At 49.2% G+C, this 20509-nt stretch overlaps 2 protein-coding genes across 2 annotated transcripts; one reads left to right on the top strand and one right to left on the bottom strand.

Annotated features, from left to right (window-relative positions):
* The first annotated feature begins 393 nt into the window (after window positions 1–393).
* On the top strand, window positions 394–8711 carry LENG1 (leukocyte receptor cluster member 1). Its single transcript, XM_066174905.1, has 5 exons — window positions 394–596; window positions 1008–1160; window positions 3894–4114; window positions 5460–5558; window positions 5725–8711. Exons 1-5 carry the CDS (start codon window positions 465–467, stop codon window positions 5726–5728), a joined length of 609 nt encoding a protein of 202 aa, XP_066031002.1. The 5' UTR covers window positions 394–464; the 3' UTR covers window positions 5729–8711.
* LOC136284555 (CCR4-NOT transcription complex subunit 3-like) lies at window positions 7679–20299 on the bottom strand (the record flags this gene model as incomplete). The annotated part of the gene is given in 12 exon segments (XM_066174906.1): window positions 7679–8872; window positions 10372–10497; window positions 11450–11579; window positions 13079–13178; window positions 13181–13211; window positions 13213–13310; window positions 14250–14349; window positions 15421–15733; window positions 16622–17234; window positions 18458–18503; window positions 18505–18789; window positions 20243–20299. Coding segments are annotated over 12 exon segments (1998 nt in total), but the record flags the coding sequence as incomplete, so codon positions are not given.
* Between the last annotated feature and the right edge of the window lie 210 nt (window positions 20300–20509).

Genomic DNA, 20509 nt, shown 5'->3' with positions numbered 1-20509 from the left:
AGGGAAATGAGGCAAATCTTGGGGCAAATCCTTGGAATCTGGAAAGAACTCGGGCCCGGGAGATCCCAAGGGGATTTTGAGGGTTCCCAAAGGGGTTTTAGGGTTATTTTGGGCGTTCGCGAGACGGTTTCGGGGGTTTTTTGGGGAGACGTCCTCGCCTCCCCTCACGGCTCAACATGGCGGCGCTCCGCTGAGGGGAGAAGGCGGGAAACCTCCACTTCCGGCCTCGCGCCGTCAGGACAACGCGCGAGCCAATCAGAAGTGGGGATAAGGGCGGATTACAGCGGTCAGCCAACCAGCGGGCGACAACCAGGCGGAGCGACGCGGCTCTGGCGAATCAGAGAGCCAGATAAAAGGGCGGATCCACAGCGGCTCGACCAATCAGAACCGGGAAGGCGGAGGAGGAAGGCGGTGCGGCCTCAGCGGAGCGGCGGCCTGGTCCCGCCGCCGCCGCCGCCGCCGCCATGAACATCCTCCCGAAGAAGTCGTGGCACGTCCGCAACAAGGACAATGTGGCGCGGGTGCGGCGGGACGAGGCGGCGGCCGAGGTGGAGCGCAGGAAACGCGACGCGCGCGCGCTGCGGGCGGAGCAGGAGGCGAGTGCTGAGGGGAAGGCGGGGGGGGGGGGGGTAGGGGTAGGGAGCGGAAAGAGGGCGGGGCTAAACACCCGTCAGCCAATCAGCGGGAGCGCCGTTGACTACATTACGAGCGATGGGCGTGGCTTAGGGCGATTGGGGCTGAACACCCGTCAACCAATCAGCGGGAGCGCCCCTTGACTATATTCCGAGCGATGGGCGTGTCTTAGGTTGATTGGCGTCTCTGGGAGCGAACCATTTCTGTTTATTGGAGGGGGGTGGATTGAGCTAACAAAAAGCGTTTTTTTTGAGGGAGGGGGAGCAGCGAAACAAATTCCGGAGCGTAAAATAACTTGGGGAAGGGGCAAAACCAATGGGAGGGGATGGGGGGGGATTTTTGGGGGGGTCTTTGAGCCCTTTTCCCCCCCCCAGGTCCGCACGGAGCTCCTGCGGAAGCGGGCGAGGCTCGGGGGTCGCGGCCGCTCGCCCCCGAGCCCCGGCGGCCTCTTCCCCCCGGCCGAGGAGGCGCCGAACCGCGAGCACGAGGAGGAGAAGAGGCGGGAACAGGTGAGGGCGGCGAGGGGAGTTCGGAGACCCCGCCGGGAGATCCCTGTCCTCGGGCCAGCGGGAAAGGGGATTTCTGAGGGGAAAAAATGGGATTTCTGAGGGGAAAAATGGATTTTTGAGGGGAAAAATGGGATTTCTGAGGGGAAAAATGGGATTTCTGAGGGGAAAATGGGATTTCTGAGGGGAAAAATGGGATTTCTGAGGGGAAAAACGGGATTTCTGAGGGGAAAAATGGGATTTCTGAGGGGAAAAATGGGATTTCTGAGGGGAAAAATGGGATTTCTGAGGGGAAAATGGGATTTCTGAGGGGAAAAATGGGATTTCTGAGGGGAAAAATGGGATTTCTGAGGGGAAAAATGGGATTTCTGAGGGGAAAATGGGATTTCTGAGGGGAAAAACGGGATTTCTGAGGGGAAAATGGGATTTCTGAGGGGAAAAACGGGATTTCTGAGGGGAAAAACGGGATTTCTGAGAAAATGGGATTTCTGAGGGGAAAAATGGGATTTCTGAGGGGAAAATGGGATTTCTGAGGGGAAAAATGGGATTTCTGAGGGGAAAAAATGGGATTTCTGAGGGGAAAAACGGGATTTCTGAGGGAAAAATGGGATTTCTGAGGGGAAAAATGGGATTTCTGAGGGAAAAATGCGATTTTGAGGGGAAAACGGGATTTCTGAGGGGAAAATGGGATTTCTGAGGGGAAAATGGGATTTCTGAGGGAAAAACGGGATTTCTGAGGGGAAAAACGGGATTTCTGAGGGAAAAATGGGATTTCTGAGGGGAAAATGGGATTTCTGAGGGGAAAATGGGATTTCTGAGGGGAAAAGATTGAACGGATTTCTGAGGGGAAAATGGGATTTCTGAGGGGAAAAATGGGATTTCTGAGGGGAAAAAGGGATTTCTGAGGGGAAAATGGGATTTCTGAGGGGAAAATGGGATTTCTGAGGGGAAAATGGGATTTCTGAGGGGAAAATGGGATTTCTGAGGGGAAAATGGGATTTCTGAGGGGGAAAATGGGATTTCTGAGGGGAAAATGGGATTTCTGAGGGGAAAAATGGGATTTCTGAGGGGAAAAATGGGATTTCTGAGGGGAAAATGGGATTTCTGAGGGGAAAATGGGATTTCTGAGGGGAAAATGGGATTTTGAGGGGAAAAATGGGATTTCTGAGGGGAAAAACGGGATTTCTGAGGGGAAAAACGGGATTTCTGAGGGGAAAAATGGGATTTCTGAGGGGAAAATGGGATTTCTGAGGGGAAAAAATGGGATTTCTGAGGGGAAAATGGATTTCTGAGGGGAAAAATGGGATTTCTGAGGGGAAAATGGGGTTTCTGAGGGGAAAAATGGATTTTTGAGGGAAAATGGGATTTCTGAGGGGAAAAACGGGATTTCTGAGGGGAAAATGGGATTTCTGAGGGGAAAAATGGGATTTCTGAGGGGAAAAATGGGATTTCTGAGGGAAAATGGGATTTCTGAGGGGAAAAACGGGATTTCTGAGGGGAAAAACGGGATTTCTGAGGGGAAAATGGGATTTCTGAGGGGAAAATGGGATTTCTGAGGGGAAAATGGGTTTTTGAGGGGAAAAATGGGATTTCTGAGGGGAAAATGCGATTTTGAGGGGAAAATGGGATTTCTGAGGGGAAAATGGGATTTCTGAGGGGAAAAAATGGGATTTCTGAGGGGAAAAATGGGATTTCTGAGGGGAAAATGGGATTTCTGAGGGGAAAAACGGGATTTCTGAGGGGAAAAACGGGATTTCTGAGGGGAAAAAATGGGATTTCTGAGGGGAAAATGGGATTTCTGAGGGGAAAAATGGGATTTCTGAGGGGAAAAACGGGATTTCTGAGGGGAAAAAATGGGATTTCTGAGGGGAAAATGGGATTTCTGAGGGGAAAAACGGGATTTCTGAGGGGAAAAATGGGATTTTTGAGGGGAAAAATGGATTTTTTTTAGTGGGAAAAAGCGGAATTTCAGTGGGAAAACCGGGAATTTTTGGAGGGATTCCTGGCAAACCGAGGTGGATTTTCCCTCAGGGCTCTTCACCCCAATTTCCCCCTCAGGAACGACGGGAAAACGGCGGGATTTGGGTGGGAAAAATGAGGAATTTTAGTGGGAAAAATGAGGAATTTCAATGGGAAAAACGAGGAATTTCAATGGGGAAAATGAGGAATTTCAGTGGGAAAAATGAGGAATTTCAATGGGAAAAATGAGGAATTTCAATGGGAAAAATGAGGAATTTCAATGGGGGGAAAATGAGGAATTTCAATGGGGGAAAAAGAGGAATTTCAATGGGAAAAACGAGGAATTTCAGTGGGAGAAAAATGAGGAATTTCAGTGGGGAAAAACGAGGAATTTCAGTGGGAAAAATGAGGAATTTCAATGGGGAAAATGAGGAATTTCAATGGGGAAAAACGAGGAATTTCAATGGGGGAAAATTGAGGAATTTTAGTTTCAAAACGCGGAATTTCAGTGGGAAAACGCGGAATTTCAGTGGGAAAACGCAGAATTTCAGTGGGAAAACGCGGAATTTCAGTGGGAAAACGCGGAATTTCAGTGGGAAAACGCAGAATTTCAGTGGGAAAACGCGGAATTTCAGTGGGAAAACGCAGAATTTTAGTTTCAAAACGCAGAATTTCAGTGGGAAAACGCGGAATTTTAGTTTCAAACGCGGCATTTCAGTGGGAGAACCCGGGAATTGTGGGCGGGGTTCCCGGCCTGCCCCCAATCGCCGTCTCTCCGTCGCAGGAACGCCGGAGCGCGCCCTGGGCCTCCTGACCTACCTGGGGCAGAGCGCGGCCGAGGCTCAGCTGCGCCCGCCCTGGTACCTGCGGCCCCCCGAGCGCCGGCCCCGCTCCCCCGGGGCGCCGCCGGATCCGCCGGATCCGCCGGATCGCGGGGATCCACCGGATCGCGCCGGCAAAGCCGCCCGGGAGGGCGAAGGGAAGCGCCGGAGCGAGCGCCGCGCCGGGCCCGTGGGGTGAGCGCCGCCCGGGGGGCTCCTTCGTTAACCCCCGCTTCTGGCCGTTAATTGAGTCATTAATTACATCTTCTGTTCCTTAATTCATTAACCCCCGCTTCTGGCCGTTAATTGAGTCATTAACCCCCGCTTCTGGCCGTTAATTGAGTCATTAACCCCCGCTTCTGGCCGTTAATTGAGTCATTAATTACATCTTCTGTTCCGTAATTCATTAACCCCCTCTTCGGTCCGTTCATTGAGTCATTAATCCCCTCCTCTGTTCGTTAATTGAGTCATTAATCACCTCTTCTGTTTGTTTATTGAGTCATTAATCCCCTCTTCTGTCTGTTGAGTCATTAATCCCCTCTTCTGCTCATTAATTAATCCCCTCTTCTGTCCATTAATTGAGTCATTAATCACCTCTTCTGGCCGTTGAGTCATTAATCCCCTCCTCGGGCCGTTCATTGAGTCATTAATCGCCTCTTCTGTTTATTAATTGAGTCATTAATCGCCTCCTCTGTTCGTTTATTGAGTCATTAACCCCCTCTTCTGTCCGTTAATTAATCCCCTCCTCTGTTCGTTAATTAATTCATCCCCTCCTCTGGCCATTAATTGAGTCATTAATCCCCTCTGTCCGTTAATTGAGTCATTAATCCCCTGCTCTGTTCGTTAATTGAGTCATTAATCGCCTCTTCTGTTCCTTAATTCATTAACCCCCTCTTCTGTCCGTTAATTGAGTCATTAATCGCCTCTTCTGTTTGTTTATTGAGTCATTAATCCCCTCCTCTGTTCGTTAATTAATCCCCTCTTCTGTTCGTTAATTCATTAATCCCCTCCTCTGTTCGTTAATTCAGTCATTAATCGCCTCTTCTGTTCATTAATTGAGTCATTAACCCCCTCTTCTGTTTATTGAGTCATTAATCCCCTCTTCTGTTTATGAATTGAGTCATTAATCCCCTCCTCTGGCCGTTAATTGAGTCATTAATCGCCTCTTCTGTCCGTTAATTTGTTAATCACCTCTTCTGTTTGTTCATTGAGTCATTAATCCCCTTTTCTGTCTATCAGTCAATTAATTAATCCCCTCTTCTGTTCCTTAATTGAGTCATTAATCCCCTCTTCTGTTCCTTAGTTCATTAATCGCCTCTTCTGTTCATTAATTGAGTCATTAATCCCCTCTTGTGTTCATTAATTAATTAATCCCCTCTTCTCTCCGTTCATTGAGTCATTAATCCCCTCTTCTGTTCATTAATTGATTAATTTATCCCCTTTTGCTGTTCATTAGTTAATTAACCCCTTTTTCTGTTCACTAATTACCCCTTTAACCCCCCCGTAATCAGCACTAATTAGCGCTAATTTACCCCCCCAGGCTGGCGGAGCTGCGGCGGCAGCGCTTGGCCCGCGAGGCCGCGGAGAGAGCGCGGAGCCGGGAGCTGCTGGCGAGGGCCGGGGACCCCCGAAAACTCACCTGAGACCCCGAAAAATAAACCTGAGACCCCGAAAAATAAACCTGAGACCCCCAAAAATAAACCTGGGACCCCAAAAAATAAACCTGAGACCTCCAAAAACACACCTGGGACCCCGAAAACTCACCTGAGACCCCGAAAAATAAACCTGGGACCCCGAAAACTCACCTGAGACCCCCAAAACTCACCTGGGACCCCAAAAAACTCACCTGGGACCCCGAAAACTCACCTGGGACCCTCAAAAACACACCTGGGACCCCCGAAAACTCACCTGAGACCCCGAAAACACACCTGAGACCCCAAAAAATAAACCTGGGACCCCAAAAAATAAACCTGGGACCCCCAAAAACACACCTGGGACCCCGAAAACTCACCTGAGACCCCGAAAACACACCTGGGACCCCGAAAACACACCTGAGACCCCGAAAACACACCTGAGACCCCGAAAAATAAACCTGAGACCCCCAAAAACACACCTGGGACCCCCGAAAACTCACCTGAGACCCCGAAAAATAAACCTGAGACCCCCAAAAATAAACCTGGGACCCCAAAAAATAAACCTGAGACCTCCAAAAACACACCTGGGACCCCGAAAACTCACCTGAGACCCCGAAAACACACCTGAGACCCCAAAAAATAAACCTGGGACCCCAAAAAATAAACCTGGGACCCCCAAAAACACACCTGGGACCCCCGAAAACTCACCTGAGACCCCGAAAACTCACCTGGGACCCCGAAAAATAAACCTGGGACCCCAAAAACACACCTGGGACCCCCGAAAACTCACCTGAGACCCCGAAAACACACCTGGGACCCCCGAAAACTCACCTGGGGACCCCGAAAACTCACCTGGGACCCCCGAAAACTCACCTGGGGACCCCGAAAAATAAACCTGGGACCCCCAAAAACACACCCGGGACCCCAAAAACACACCCGGGGACCCCCCAAAATCCACCTCAAATCCCATTTTTTTGGGGGGGAGGGGGAGAAGAAAAACCCCCCAAATTCCCCAGGGAGGAAAAAAAAACAACAAAAAAAATTTTGGGGGGCGTTTCGGGATCAAAACGTGAAAAAATCTCATTTAAAAAAGGGAAAATCTCATTAAAAAAAGGGAAAATTTCATTAAAAAAAGGAAAATCTCATTAAAAAAAGGAAAAATCTCATTAAAAAAAGAAAAATCTCATTAAAAAAAGGAAAATCTCATTAAAAAAAGGGGAAAATCTCATTAAAAAAAGAAATCTCATTTAAAAAAGGGAAAATCTCATTAAAAAAATGAAAAATCTCATTAAAAACGGAAAAAATGTCATTAAAAAAAGGAAAAATCTCAAAAAACGGAAAAATCTCATTAAAAACGGAAAAATCTCATTAAAAAAAGGAAAAATCTCATTAAAAAAAGGAAAATCTCATTAAAAAAAGGAGAAATCTCATTTAAAAAAGGAAAAATCTCATTAAAAAAGGAAAAATCTCAAAAAACGGAAAAATGTCATTAAAAAAATGAAAAATCTCATTAAAAAAGGAAAATCTCATTAAAAAAAGGAAAATCTCATTAAAAATGGAAAAATCTCATTAAAAACGGAAAAAATCTCATTAAAAAAAGGAAAAATCTCAAAAAACGGAAAAATCTCACTAAAAAAGGAAAAATCTCACTAAAAAAAAGAAAATTTCATTAAAAAAAGAAAAATCTCATTAAAAAACGGAAAAATCTCATTAAAAAAAGGAAAATCTCAAAAAACGGAAAAATCTCACTAAAAAAAGGAAAAATCTCATTAAAAAAAGGAAAAATCTCATTAAAAAAAGGAAAAATCTCATTAAAAAAAGGAAAAAATCTCAAAAAACGGAAAAATCTCATTAAAAAAGGCAAAATCTCATTAAAAACGGAAAAATGTCATTAAAAAAAGGCAAAATCTCATTAAAACCGGAATGAAAATCCATTTTTGGGGGTGATTTTTGCAGCCTGGGTGGGGATTTGTGTCGAATTCTTTTCGGGGTGAAAAAAGATGTTTTTGGGGGTAAAACTGGAGTTCCCACCCCCCCAAAAAAATTCCCCTCGTCCCTTAAAAACGCCCAAAATCAACTCAAACAACCCCAAATTCCAACTCCCACGTCCCCCACCACGACCCTGTGATATAAAACTATTTATTCATAAATATTTGCCAAAAACGAAAAAAACCGAACGACGACAACAACGAAAAAAAAAACCCGAAAATAACTTGACGGAAAAAAAAAAATATCTTCCAACTTTTCCCCGGAAGGAGAAAAAAAAACCCCAAAAAAACCCCCAAAAAACCCCCAAAAAAACCCCAAAAAAAACCCAAAAAACCCCCAAAAAACGCCAAAAAACCCCAAAAAAACCCCAAAAACCCCAAAAACCCCCAAAAAAAACCCCAAAAACCCCAAAAAACCCCAAAAAACGCCAAAAACCCCAAAAAACCCCAAAAAACCCCAAAAACCCCCAAATTTCTTCACCCCCCCCGAGTTCCGCTCAGCCCAGCTGCGGCAACGGGGAAAAGGGCCGAGGAAAAATTCCCCAAATTTTGGGGTGAATTGGAGGAATTTTGGGGGGTTTTTGGGGCTTTGTTTTTTGGGGCATTTTTCATGTTTTTTGGGGCATTTTTTCCATTTTTTGGGGCATTTTTCATGTTTTTTGGGGCGTTTTTTGTTTTTTGGGGCGTTTTTTCCATTTTTTGGGGCGTTTTTTCTGTTTTTTGAGACATTTTTTCTGTTTTTGAGGCGTTTTTTCTGGTTTTGAGGCGTTTTTCATGTTTTTTGAGGCGTTTTTCATGTTTTTTGAGACATTTTTTCTGGTTTTTGGGGTGTTTTTCATGTGTTTTGAGACATTTTTTTCTGTTTTTGGGGCGTTTTTTCTGTTTTTTGGGGCGTTTTTCATGTTTTTTGAGCCATTTTTTCTGTTTTTGAGCCGTTATTTCTGTTTTTGGGGGCGTTTTTCATGTTTTTTGGAGCGTTTTTTTCTGTTTCTGAGCCGTTATTTCTGTTTTTTGGGGCGTTTTTCATGTTTTTTGGAGCGTTTTTTCTGGTTTTGGGGCGTTTTTCATGTTTTTTGACGCGTTCTTTCTGTTTTTTGGGGCATTTTTCATGTTTTTCGGGGCGTTTTTCCTGTTTTTCGGGGCGTTTTTTCTGTTTTTCGGGGCGTTTTTCCTGTTTTTCGAGGCGTTTTGGGGTTTTTTGGGGGTTTTTTGGGGTTTTTTTTGGCCCCCCCTCACTGCAGGTCTCGGTCCTCCAGGTATCGATACTCGAAGGTGAATCCTTCCTTCTTGCGCTGCCCCCACTTCTCGTAGTCGAAGTAGATGTAAGTGCCCTGAAATTTGGAGGAGGTCAAAAGGTCAAGGGGACTCCGAAAAAATGGATCCGGGGGGTCCTGAAACCCCCATCCCAAAAAAAACCCGGGAAAATCCGAGTTAGGGGAAGGATTTTGGGGATTTTGGGGAAAATTTGGGGATTTTTGGGTTTTTTTTCCGAGTTTTTGGGGGAATTTTGGGATTTTTTTGGGCTCAAAAATTGTCGGGAACCACAAAAAAATGGATCGGGAACCCCAAAAATCCCAATCCCAAAAAAAACTCCGGGAAAATCCGAGTTAGGGGAAGAATTTTGGGGGAATTTTGGGAATTTTGGGGGAAAATTTGGGGATTTTTGGGTTTTTTTCAAGGTTTTTTTTGGGAATTTTGGGGAATTTTTTGGGCGCAAAAATTGTCGGGAACCACAAAAGATGGATCGGGAACCCCAAAAACCCCAATCCCAAAAAAAACTCCGGGAAAATCCGAGTTAGGGGAAGGATTTTGATAATTTTGGGAATTTTGGGGAAAATTTGGGGATTTTTTTGTTTTTTCGAGGTTTTTTGGAAATTTTGGGATTTTTTTGGGCGCAAAAATTGTCGGGAACCACAAAAAATGGATCGGGAACCCCAAAAATCCCAATCCCAAAAAAAACTCCGGGAAAATCCGAGTTAGGGGAAGGATTTTGGGAATTTTGGGGAAAATTTGGAGATTTTTGGTTTTTTTCGAGTTTTTTTTGGGAATTTTGGGATTTTTTTGGGCTCAAAAATTGTCGGGAACCCCAAAAAATAGATCGGGAACCCCAAAAACCCCAATCCCAAAAAAAAACTCCGGGAAAATCCGAGTTAGGGGAAGGATTTTGGGGGAATTTTGGGAATTTTGGGAAGAATTTGGGGATTTTTTTTTTTGGAATTTTGCAAGGGGATTTTTTTTTTTTTTTTGGGAAATTCGGGATTTTTGGATGTTGGAATTTGGAGGGAAGCCCAAAACAATCAATTCCCAAAAACCCCAACCCCCCCCCCAAAAAACCCCCCAAAAATCCCGGGAGAATTTGGACTTCGGGGCGGAATTCTGGGAAATTTTTGGGGGGGGGGAAGAATTTTGGGAATTTTTTGGGGGATTCTTCCCAAATTTCTCGGCGGAATTTTGGGAGCAGGGAATAAATCTGAGGATCCAGGTGGGAATTCGGGGATTTTAACGACCCCACACTTGAAAAAAACCAAAATTTTAATCCAAAATCCAATTTACGTCGGATTTTTTTCCCGAGTTTTTGGGGATTTTTTTTTTTGCAGGTTTGGGATAATTTTGTGAACCCAGGCGGGATTTAGGGCTGAAATTCTGGGAATATTTGGAATTTTGGGACCAACTTCAACGATTGGACGCGAAAAATTCACCGAAAAATCCGTTTTGGGGCCGATTTTGAAGCCGTTTGTGGGATTTTTTTGGGGGTTTTTTTTTGGGGAATTTTGGGGGAATTTTGGGGGAATTTTGGGGGAATTTTGGGGGAATTTTGGGGATCCCTGACCTGCTCGAACTCGTCGGTGATGGTCTTGGGCTCCTCGTGCCGTTGGAACCACATCATGTACTTGGTGTGGAAACGCCACGACTGCTTCTTCAGCGCCTTGGCCGCCAGGTACTGAGCCTTGGTGCCCTGGAAAACATCCAAAAAACCTGGAATTCCGGGCCCCAAAAACCCGGGAAATCGCCCCAAAGGCACGCGGGAGCCGCCGGAACACGAGCGGCACCCAAAATGAACAAATTTCACCCCAAAATGAACAAATTTCAGCCCAAAATGATCAAATTTCACCCCAAAAAAATCCATTTTCACCCCAAATATTCTGAATTTTTACATCCAAATATTCAGAATTTTCACCCCAAATATTCTCAATTTTTGCACCTAAATATTCTGAATTTTCACCCCAAATATTCTGGATTTTTTCACTTTTTTCCCCCCAAATATTCCACTTTTTTTCCCCAAATATTCAGAATTTTCACCCCAAATATTCTGAATTTTTACCACGAATATTCTCAATTTTTACACCCAAATATTCCGAATTTCCCCCCAAATATTCAGAATTTTCCCCCCAAATATTCAAAATTTTCCCCCCAAATATTCCCAGTTTTACCCCAAAATATTCCCAGTTTTATTGAATTCCCGGGATTTTTGGGGTGAATTTTGTGGATTTTGGGGGCGATTTTGCGGATTTTCGACGTTTTTCAAATTCCCGGAAATTTTGGGGCGAAATTTTGGGATTTTGGTACCTCCAGGTAGTAGAAGATGAAGAACAAAGTCTGAGAACTTTGGAACTCCTAAAGAGCTCTTTTGGGGTGATTTTGGGGTGATTTTGGCCAATTCTGGGGCGATTTTGCGGATTTTTGACGTTTTTGGAATTCCCGGGAATTTTGGGGTGAATTTTCGGGATTTTGGTACCTCCAGGTAGTAGAAGATGAAGAACAAAGTCTGGAAATAAAAGAGAACCCCCTAAAAGCTTTTTTGGGATGGATTTTGGCCGATTTTGGGGCGATTTTGGGGCAATTTCCGGGATTTTTGACATTTTCTGAATTCCCGGGAATTTTGGGGTGAATTTTCGGGATTTTGGTACCTCCAGGTAGTAGAAGATGAAGAACAAGGTCTCGGTGGAGAGGCGCTGGTAGAACTCGACGGTGTCCGAGTGGGGAGGGGGCAGCTGGTGGTGGTAGGGGGGAGTGGGGCAGGGATTGCGGGGCAGGTTACTGCCTGGAAAACGGGAAAAAACGACCCAAAAACGGGCAAAAACGGGCAAAACCGGGCAAAACCGGGCAAAACCGGGCAAAAACCACGGCGGGGGGGGGAGGGGGAGAGCGAGGGGGGATGGGGGAGGTCGGGAATGGAGAAGGGGGGATGGAAGGAAAGGAAAGGGGCAAAAGTTGGGAATGGGGGAAACGGGGGAAAAAATGGGGGAAAAATGGGGAAAAATGGGGAAAAATGGGGGAAAAATGGGGGGAAAATGGGGGAAAAATGGGGAAAAATGGGGAAAAAAACGGGGAAAAATGGGGGGAAAAATGGGGGAAAAATGGGGGGAAAATGGGGAAAAATGGGGAAAAAATGGGGGGAAAATGGGGAAAAATGGGGGAAAATGGGGGAAAATGGGGGGAAAATGGGGGGAAAATGGGGAAAAATGGGGGAAAATGGGGGAAAATGGGGAAAAAATGGGGGGAAAATGGGGAAAAATGGGGAAAAATGGGGAAAAAATGGGGAAAAATGGGGAAAAAATGGGGAAAAAATGGGGGGAAAATGGGGAAAAATGGGGGAAAATGGGGAAAAAATGGGGAAAAATGGGGAAAAAATGGGAAAAAATGGGGAAAATGGGGAAAAAATGGGGAAAAAATGGGGAAAATGGGAAAAAAATGGGGGGAAAATGGGGAAAAAATGGGGAAAAATGGGGAAAAAATGGGGGGAAAATGGGGAAAAATGGGGAAAAAGTGGGGAAAAAAATGGGGGAAAAAGGCAAAATGACAAATGGAAAATGGGGAAAAAGTGGGGAAAAAATGGGGAAAAAAATGGGGGAAAGGGCAAAATGACAAAGGGAAAATGGGGGGAAATTAGAGAAATTAGAAATTAAAATTGGGGGGAAAAAAAAGCCCCAAATTATGGGGCAAAAAATGCCCAAAAAATTGAAAAAAAATCCCCATTGAACTGCTCTGAAACCCCCCAAATCCCCCCAAATCCCCCCCAGGACCCCCCAAATTTCCGGGAAATTCCGGGAAATCCCGGGAATTCCCACCTGATCCTCTCGGAATCCGAGGGGTGGGGCACGTGGTGCCCCAAAATCCCCATTTAAATGCTCTGAAACCCCCCAAATCCCCCCAAATCCCCCCCAGGACCCCCCGAAATCCCGGGAAATTCCAGGAAATTTCAGGAATTCCCACCTGATCCTCTCGGAATCCGAGGGGTGGGGCATGTGGTGCCCAAAACTCCCCATTGAACTGCTCTGAAACCCCCTAAAAACCCCCTAAGACCCCCCAAATCCCCCCCAAATCCACCCCAGGACCCCCCGAAATCCTGGGAAATTCCAGGAAATTTTGGGAATTCCCACCTGATCCTCTCGGAATCCGATGGATGAGCCACGTGGTGCCCAAAAATCTCCCCAAAATCCCCACTGAACTGCTCTGAAACCCCCCAAATCCCCCTAAATTCCCCCCAGGACCCCCCGAAATCCTGGGAAATTCCAGGAAATCCCGGGAATTCCCACCTGATCCTCTCGGAATCCGAGGGGTGGGGCATGTGGTGCCAGGCGGGCTCCTGCAGCGCCTGCTGGTAGAGCTGCTCCTTGGGCAGGGGCAGGGGGCCCAGGGGCAGACCCCCAGCGACAGCGGGATGCTGACCTCGCCCAGAGCCCCCCCGGGCGCCCCCGAGCCGCCCCCCGAGGAGCCGCCGGCGCCCCCCGAGCCGGGGGCCGCGCCCCGCCGGGCCCAGCAGCAGCTCTGGGGGACGGGGGAGAGAGAAAACGGGGGGTTAGGGGGGGTGGGGGGAGATTTTGGGATTTTGGGGAGATTTTGGGGGGGGTTGGGGGGGATTTGGGGGGGTTTGGGGGGATTTTGGGGGATTTGGGGGGATTTGGGGGGGTGGGGGGAGATTTTGGGGGGGATTTTGGGGATTTTGGGGGATTTGGGGGGATTTGGGGGGGAATTGGGGGGGTTTGGGGGAATTGGAGATTTAGGGGGAGGTTTGGGGGGGTTTGGGGGGGTTGGGGGAGATTTTGGGGGGGCTTGGGGGGAGATTTGGGGAGATTTTGGGGGGGTTTTGGGGAATTTGGGGGTTTGGGGGGAGATTTCGGGGGGGTTTGGGGGATTTTGGGGGATTTGGGGGGATTTTGGGGATATTTTGGGGGGGGTTGGGGGGATTTGGGGGGGTTGGGGAGAGGTTTGGGGGGATTTTGGGAATTGGGCGGGGGTTGAGGGGATTTGGAGGGGATTTGGGGAATTTGGGGGGGTTGGGGGGAGATTTTGGGGGGATTTTGGGGGATTTGGGGGGATTTTGGGGATATTTTGGGGGGGGTTGGGGGGATTTGGGGGGGGTTGGGGGGAGATTTGGGGGGATTTGGAGGTTTGAGGAGAGGTTTGGGGGGGATTGGGGGGGATTTGGAGATTTGGGGGGCTTGGGGGTAAGTTTGGGGGTAAGTTTGGGGGATTATGGGAGATTTGGGGGGATTTGGGGGGATTTGGGAGGATTTTGGGGGGGTTTGGGGGCATTTTGGGGGGATTTAGGGGGATTCTGGGGGTTTGAGGCAGATTTTGGGGTGAATTTTTGGGATTTTGGGGAATTTGGGGAGGGGTCTCCCCCTGTCCCCCATCCCCAGGGGGTTCGGGGATGACTTTGGGGTGAATTTTTGGGATTTTGGGGAATTTGGGGAGGGGTCTCACCCCTGTCCCCCAGCCCCAGGGGGGGCCCCGGCTCCTCCAGGCCCGTCCCCAGCGCCGCCCGTTCCGCCATCGACTTGAGGCTGCTCAGCGGCTCCGCGGCCTGGGGGGCAGGAAGGGGTTAAATTCGGGGCGGGGGTCCCAAAAACCACCGGGGGGGGGAGGGGGGAGGGGGAGGGGGAGGGGGAGGGGACGCACGAAAATATCTCGAGGGTTTTTTTTTTACCCAAAAAATTTCCCCCTTTTTTTTTTCCCCACCCCAAAATCCCCCGTTTTGAACCCAAAAATTTCTCTTTTTTTTTTTTTCGACCCCTCCCCCCCCCGCCAAAAAAAAATTCCCGTTTTTTTATCCCGAAATTCTCCAACTTTCCCCCCAAAATTCGCATTTTCATCCCAAAATTCCCGACTTTTCCCCCCAGAATTCCTGTTTTTTCCTCCAATTCCGGTTTTCCCCAAATTCCCATTTTTTTTCCCCCAAATTCCCATTTTTCCCCCCAAATCTCCATTTTTCCCCAAGCTCCAGTTTTTTCCCATTTTTTCCCATCCAAATTCCCATTTTTCCCCCCCAATTCCCATTTTTCCCCCCAAATTCCCATTTTTCCCCAAATTCCCGTTTTCCCCAAATTCCCGTTTTTTCCCCAAATTCCCGTTTTTTTCCCCCAGAATTCCTGTTTTCCCCCCCAAATTCCCATTTTTTCCCCCCAAATTCCCATTTTTTTCCCCCAAATTCCCATTTTTCCCCCCAAATTCCCGTTTTTCCCCAAATTCCCATTTTTTCCCCCAAATTCCCATTTTTTCCCCAAATTCCGTTTTTTCCCCAAATTCCCATTTTTCCCCCAAATCCCCATTTTTCCCCAAATTCCCATTTTTTCCCCAAATTCCCGTTTTCCCCCAAATTCCCGTTTTTTCCCTCCAAATTCCCATTTTTTCCCCAAATTCCCGTTTTTCCCCAATTTCCCGTTTTTCCCGCCCCAAATTCCCGGTTTTTCCCGCCCAAATTCCCGTTTTTTCCCCCCAAATTCCCGGTTTTTTCCCGCCCAAATTCCCGTTTTTCCCCCCAAATTCCCCGTTTTTCCCCCCAAATTCCCATTTTTCCCGCCCAAATTCCCGTTTTTTCCCGCCAGAATTCCCGTTTTTCCCGCCAGAATTCCCGGTTTTCCCCCCGAGCTCTCACCTTGCCCTCGGGGGCGGGGCCGAAGGGGGCGGGGCCGTTGAGCAGCGGCGGGGCCGCCCCTCCCCCCCCCTTGGGCTCGGGGAAGGGCGGGGGTGGGGGAGGGGTTGGGCAGGGGGGCGGGGCCCAGCAGGGCCGCCCCTGCCCCGCCCCCCGCCCCCGGGGGGGGCTGCGGGAGCCCCGGCTCCTTCCTGGGGGGAGAAAACGGCATTGGGGCAAAACACCGGGAAATTCGCCGGGAATGGGGGAGACTGCGGGAATTTGGGGAAATTCGGGGGAATTTGGGAAAATTGGGGGGAAATTGGGGAAAATTGGGGAATTTGGGGGAAAATTGGGGGAAAATTGGGGGGAAATTTGGGGGAAATTGGGGGGAGATTGGGGGGAAATTGGGGAAATTTGGGGAAATTTGGGGAAATTTAGGGGGAAATTGGGGAAATTTGGGGGAAATTGGGGAAATTTGGGGGGAAATTGGGGAAATTGGGGGAAATTTGGGGAATTTGGGGGGAAATTGGGGAAATTGGGGGGAAATTTGGGGAATTTGGGGGGAAATTGGGAGGAAATTGGGGGGAGATTTGGGGGAAATTGGGGAAATTTGGGGAAAATTGGGAATTTGGGGGGAAATTGGGGAAATTTGGGGAAATTGGGGGGAAATTGGGGGGAAATTTGGGGGAATTGGGGGAAATTTGGGGAAATTGGGGGAAATTTGGGGATTTGGGGGGAAATTGGGGGGAAATTGGGGGAAAAATTGGGGAAAATGGGGAATTTGGGGGAAAATTGGGGGAAGTTTTAGGGAAAACTTTGGGGAAATTTGGGGAAAAATTGGGGGAAATTTAGGGAAATTTTGGGGAAAATTGGGGGGAGATTGGGGGGAATTTGGGGGAAAAATTGGGGGAAATTTGGGGGGAAGTTTTAGGAAAAATATTGGGGAAATTCGGGGAAAATTGGGAGGAGATTTGTGGAAAAATTGGGGAAAATTGAGGAAAAATTGGGGAAATTTGGGGGAAATATTGGGGAAAATTTGGGAAAATTTTGGGGAAATGGAAAGAAATTTGGGGGGATTTTTGGGCAATTTTAGGGGGAATTTTGGGGGGGATTTTGGAGGATTCGGGGAAATTTTGGAGGTTTTTGGGATTTGGGGGCATTGGGGGGATTTTAGGGGCTTCGGGGTGTTTTTGGGGTGGATTTTGGGGTTTTTGGGGGTTACTTCGAGGTTGTTTTTGAATATTTTTGGACGCCGCGGGGGGAGGTTTTTGGGGAGGTTTTTGGGGTGATTTTGGGATATTTTTGGGATGATTTTTGGGGTGATTTTGGGGTATTTTTGGGGTATTTTTGGGGTATTTTTGGGGTCATTTTGGGATTTTTTGGGGAGGTTTTTGCGGTCATTTTGGGGGGATTTTGGGGTATTTTTGGGCGCTGCTGGGGGAGGTTTTTGGGGTGGATTTTGGGGTATTTTTGGGGTGATTTTGGGGTGTTTTTGGGATGGTTTTGGGGGTTTTTGGGGAGGTTTTTGGGGTGATTTTGGGGTGGATTTTGGGTATTTTTTGGGGTGATTTGGGAGTTTTTTGGGTGCTGCTGGGGGAGGTTTTTGGGGTATTTTTGGGGTATTTTTGGGGTGATTTTCAGGTATTTTTGGGGTGATTTTTGGGGTGATTTTGGGGTGATTTTGGGGTGATTTTGGGGTGATTTGGGGGTTTTCGGGGCACTCACGGGGCGCTGCTGGGCGGGTTGTGGCCGGGGGGCTGCCCCAGGGGGGTCGGGGCGCCGCCCCCGCCCAGCCCCCGGCTCCGAGGAGCTGTCGGCGACCACCGAGCTGTAACCTGGGGGGACGGGGCAAAACGGGGTCAGAAAGCCCAAAGAACGCCCAAAAACCCCAAAAAACACCCCAGAAACACCCCAAAACCCCCCAAAAACCCAAAATACCCAAAAAACACCCCAAAACCCCCCAAAAAAACCCCCCAAAACCCCAAAAAACCACCCAAAAAACACCCAAAATCCCCAAAACACCCCGAAAAACACCCAAAAAACACCCAAAAACCCATAAACTCCAAAAAACACCCCAAAAACCCCAAATCCCAGTCTCTCCAGTTTATCCCAGTCTCTCCCAGTTTATCCCAGTCTCTCCCAGTTTATCCAAGTCTCTCCCAGCCCCCCCAGTGACTCACTGGTGGCCCCCAGTCCCCTCCCAGTCCCCTCCCAGTTCATCCCAGTTCATCCCAGTCCCCTCCCAGTATAACCCAGTCCCCCCCAGTGACTCACTGGTGGCCCCCAGTCCCCTCCCGGTTCATCCCAGTATAACCCAGTCCCTCCCAGTCGATCCCAGTTGATCCCAGTGACTCACTGGCGGCCCCCAGTCCCCTCCCAGTTGATCCCAGTATAACCCAGTCCCCTCCCAGTTGATCCCAGTGGATCCCAGTGACTCACTGGTGGCCCCCAGTCCCCTCCCAGTTGATCCCAGTATAACCCAGTCCCCTCCCAGTCCCTCCCAGTGGATCCCAGTGACTCACTGGTGGCCCCCAGTCCCCTCCCAGTCGATCCCAGTATAACCCAGTCCCCTCCCAGTCCCTCCCAGTGGATCCCAGTGACTCACTGGTGGCCCCCAGTCCCCTCCCAGTTGATCCCAGTCCCTCCAGTCCCTCCCAGTGACTCACTGGTGGCCCCCAGTCCCCTCCCAGTCGATCCAGTATAACCCAGTCCCCTCCCAGTTGATCCCAGTGGATCCCAGTGACTCACTGGTGGCCCCCAGTCCCCTCCCAGTTGATCCCAGTATAACCCAGTCCCCTCCCAGTCCCTCCCAGTGGATCCCAGTGACTCACTGGTGGCCCCCAGTCCCCTCCCAGTCGATCCCAGTATAACCCAGTCCCCTCCCAGTCCCTCCCAGTGGATCCCAGTGACTCACTGGTGGCCCCCAGTCCCCTCCCAGTTGATCCCAGTCCCTCCAGTCCCTCCCAGTGACTCACTGGTGGCCCCCAGTCCCCTCCCAGTCGATCCCAGTATAACCCAGTCCCCTCCCAGCCCCTCCCAGTCCATCCCAGTGACTCACTGGTGGCGCCCCCGTTCTGTTTCCCGGGCTGTTGGGCGCTGGGGGGGGCGTGGCTGGGGGGCGCTGGGGGGCGGGGCGCTGGGGGGCGGGGCCACGGCCTGGGCGTAGGGGGTGGGGGTGCTGGGGGGGTGGGGCCCCGCCCCGGGCCCCCCCTTTGGGCGCCCCCGAGCTCGAGGGGGGCGGGGCCCCCCCGCCGGGCCCGCCCCCGGGGGCGGGGCCGTTGTTGAGGGCGGGAGGAGGGGCGGGGGTGGGGGCGGGGAAAGGGGGAGGGGCGGCGGGGCGAGGGGGGCGTGGCCGTGGGGGAGGGGCTTGGCCCCGTTCTTGGCCGGAGACTGCAAGAGAAGAATGAACGAACTGGTTAATGAGGAGGGGGTAATTAGTTGGGGGGGGGGGGGGGGGTTGATTGACGGGAGCAGTGGTTAATTAACGGGAGCAGTGGTTAATTAATGGGAAACGTGGTTAATTAATGGGAAAAGTGGCTAATTAATGGGAGAAGTGGTTAATTAATGGAAGAAGTGGTTGATTAATGGGAGAAGCGGTTAATTGATGAGGGAAGTGGTTGATTAATGGGAGAAGTGGTTAATTAATGGGAGAAATGGTTGATTAATGGGAAACGTGGTTAATTAATGGGAGAAATGGTTAATTAATGGCAGAAGTGGTTAATTAATGCAAAAAATAGTTCATTAATGGGAGAAATGGTTCATTAACAGGAAAAGTGATTAATTATTATGAAAAGTGATTAATTAATGGGAGAAGTGGTTAATTAATGGGAGAAGTGATTAATCAATGGGAGGAGCGGTTAATTAACAGGAGAACTGATTAATTAACAGGCAACATGGTTAATTAATGGGAGAAGTGGTTAACTAATGAGAAAAAGTCGTTAAGTAACGGGAAAAGTGATTAATTAATGCGGGGAGCAATTAAAATGGGAAGAAAATTAATTACAAATGTGGGGGGGGGGAGGGGGCGGGGCAACAAAAGGAGATCCGGGAAAAACCGGAAGGATCCATTCGGAAAAGGGGGGGGGAGGGGACCCCAAAAATGGGAGGAGCCATTTTTTAAAAAAGGGGAGGGACCCTAAAAATGGGAGGAGCCAGTATGAAAATGAGGGGAGGGGACACCAAAAATGGGAGGAGCCAGTATGAAAATGAGGGGAGGGGACACCAAAAATGGGAGGAGCCAGTATGAAAATGAGAGGGAGCCAAAAATGGGAGGAGCCAGTATGAAAATGAGGGGAGGGGACCCCAAAAATGGGAGGAGCCAGTATGAAAATGAGAGGAGGGGACCCCAAAAATGGGAAGAGCCAGTATGAAAATGAGGGGGGGGGGGCCCAAAAATGGAAGGAGCCAGTATGAAAATGAGATGAGCCAAAAATGGGAGGAGCCAGTATGAAAATGAGGGGGGGACACCAAAAATGGGAGGAGCCAGTATGAAAATGAGAGGGAGCAAAAAATGGGAGGAGCCAGTATGAAAATGAGGGGAGGGGACCCCAAAAATGGGAGGGGCCATTATAAGAAAAGGGGAGGGGACCCCAAAAATGGGAGGAGCCATTATAAGAAAAGGGGAGGGGACCCCAAAAATGGGAGGGGCTCTTAAAGGGGAAATCCCCAGGAAAAAAAAAACCCCCAAAACCCGGGAGAATCCGCTCTGGATCCGGGAAAAACCCCCTTTGGAATGGAAGAGCCCACTGCACAAACGGGGGGATGGGCCAGAATTGGGGGGAGGGGACCCCCGAATTTGGGGACCCCCCTCCCCCCCCTCCCCTCCCCTCCCCCCAGGGCTCACCTGTCCCACCTCGCTGTCGGTGGAGCGGCCGCGCTTCTTGTCGTCCTCGGAATTCTCCTGAGGGGGGAGGAGGGGACAGCGGGGTCAGCGGGAGCCCGACATCCACCGGGGGACCCCGAAATACGGGAGGGGAGCCCAAAAATATACAAAGGGACCCCAAAATCGGTCAGGGGGACCCCGAAATACGGGAGGGGACCCCGAAATCAGAGAGGGGACCGCAAAATCAGAGAGGGGACCCCAAAATTGGACAGGGGGACCCCAAAATAC

Source organism: Chamaea fasciata, unplaced genomic scaffold (assembly GCF_029207755.1).
Source record: "Chamaea fasciata isolate MVZ Bird 193981 ecotype frontalis unplaced genomic scaffold, bChaFas1.0.hap1 SCAF_1104, whole genome shotgun sequence".
NCBI classification, from domain to species: domain Eukaryota; kingdom Metazoa; phylum Chordata; class Aves; order Passeriformes; family Sylviidae; genus Chamaea; species Chamaea fasciata.
This window is presented reverse-complemented; position numbering and strand designations above follow the sequence as displayed.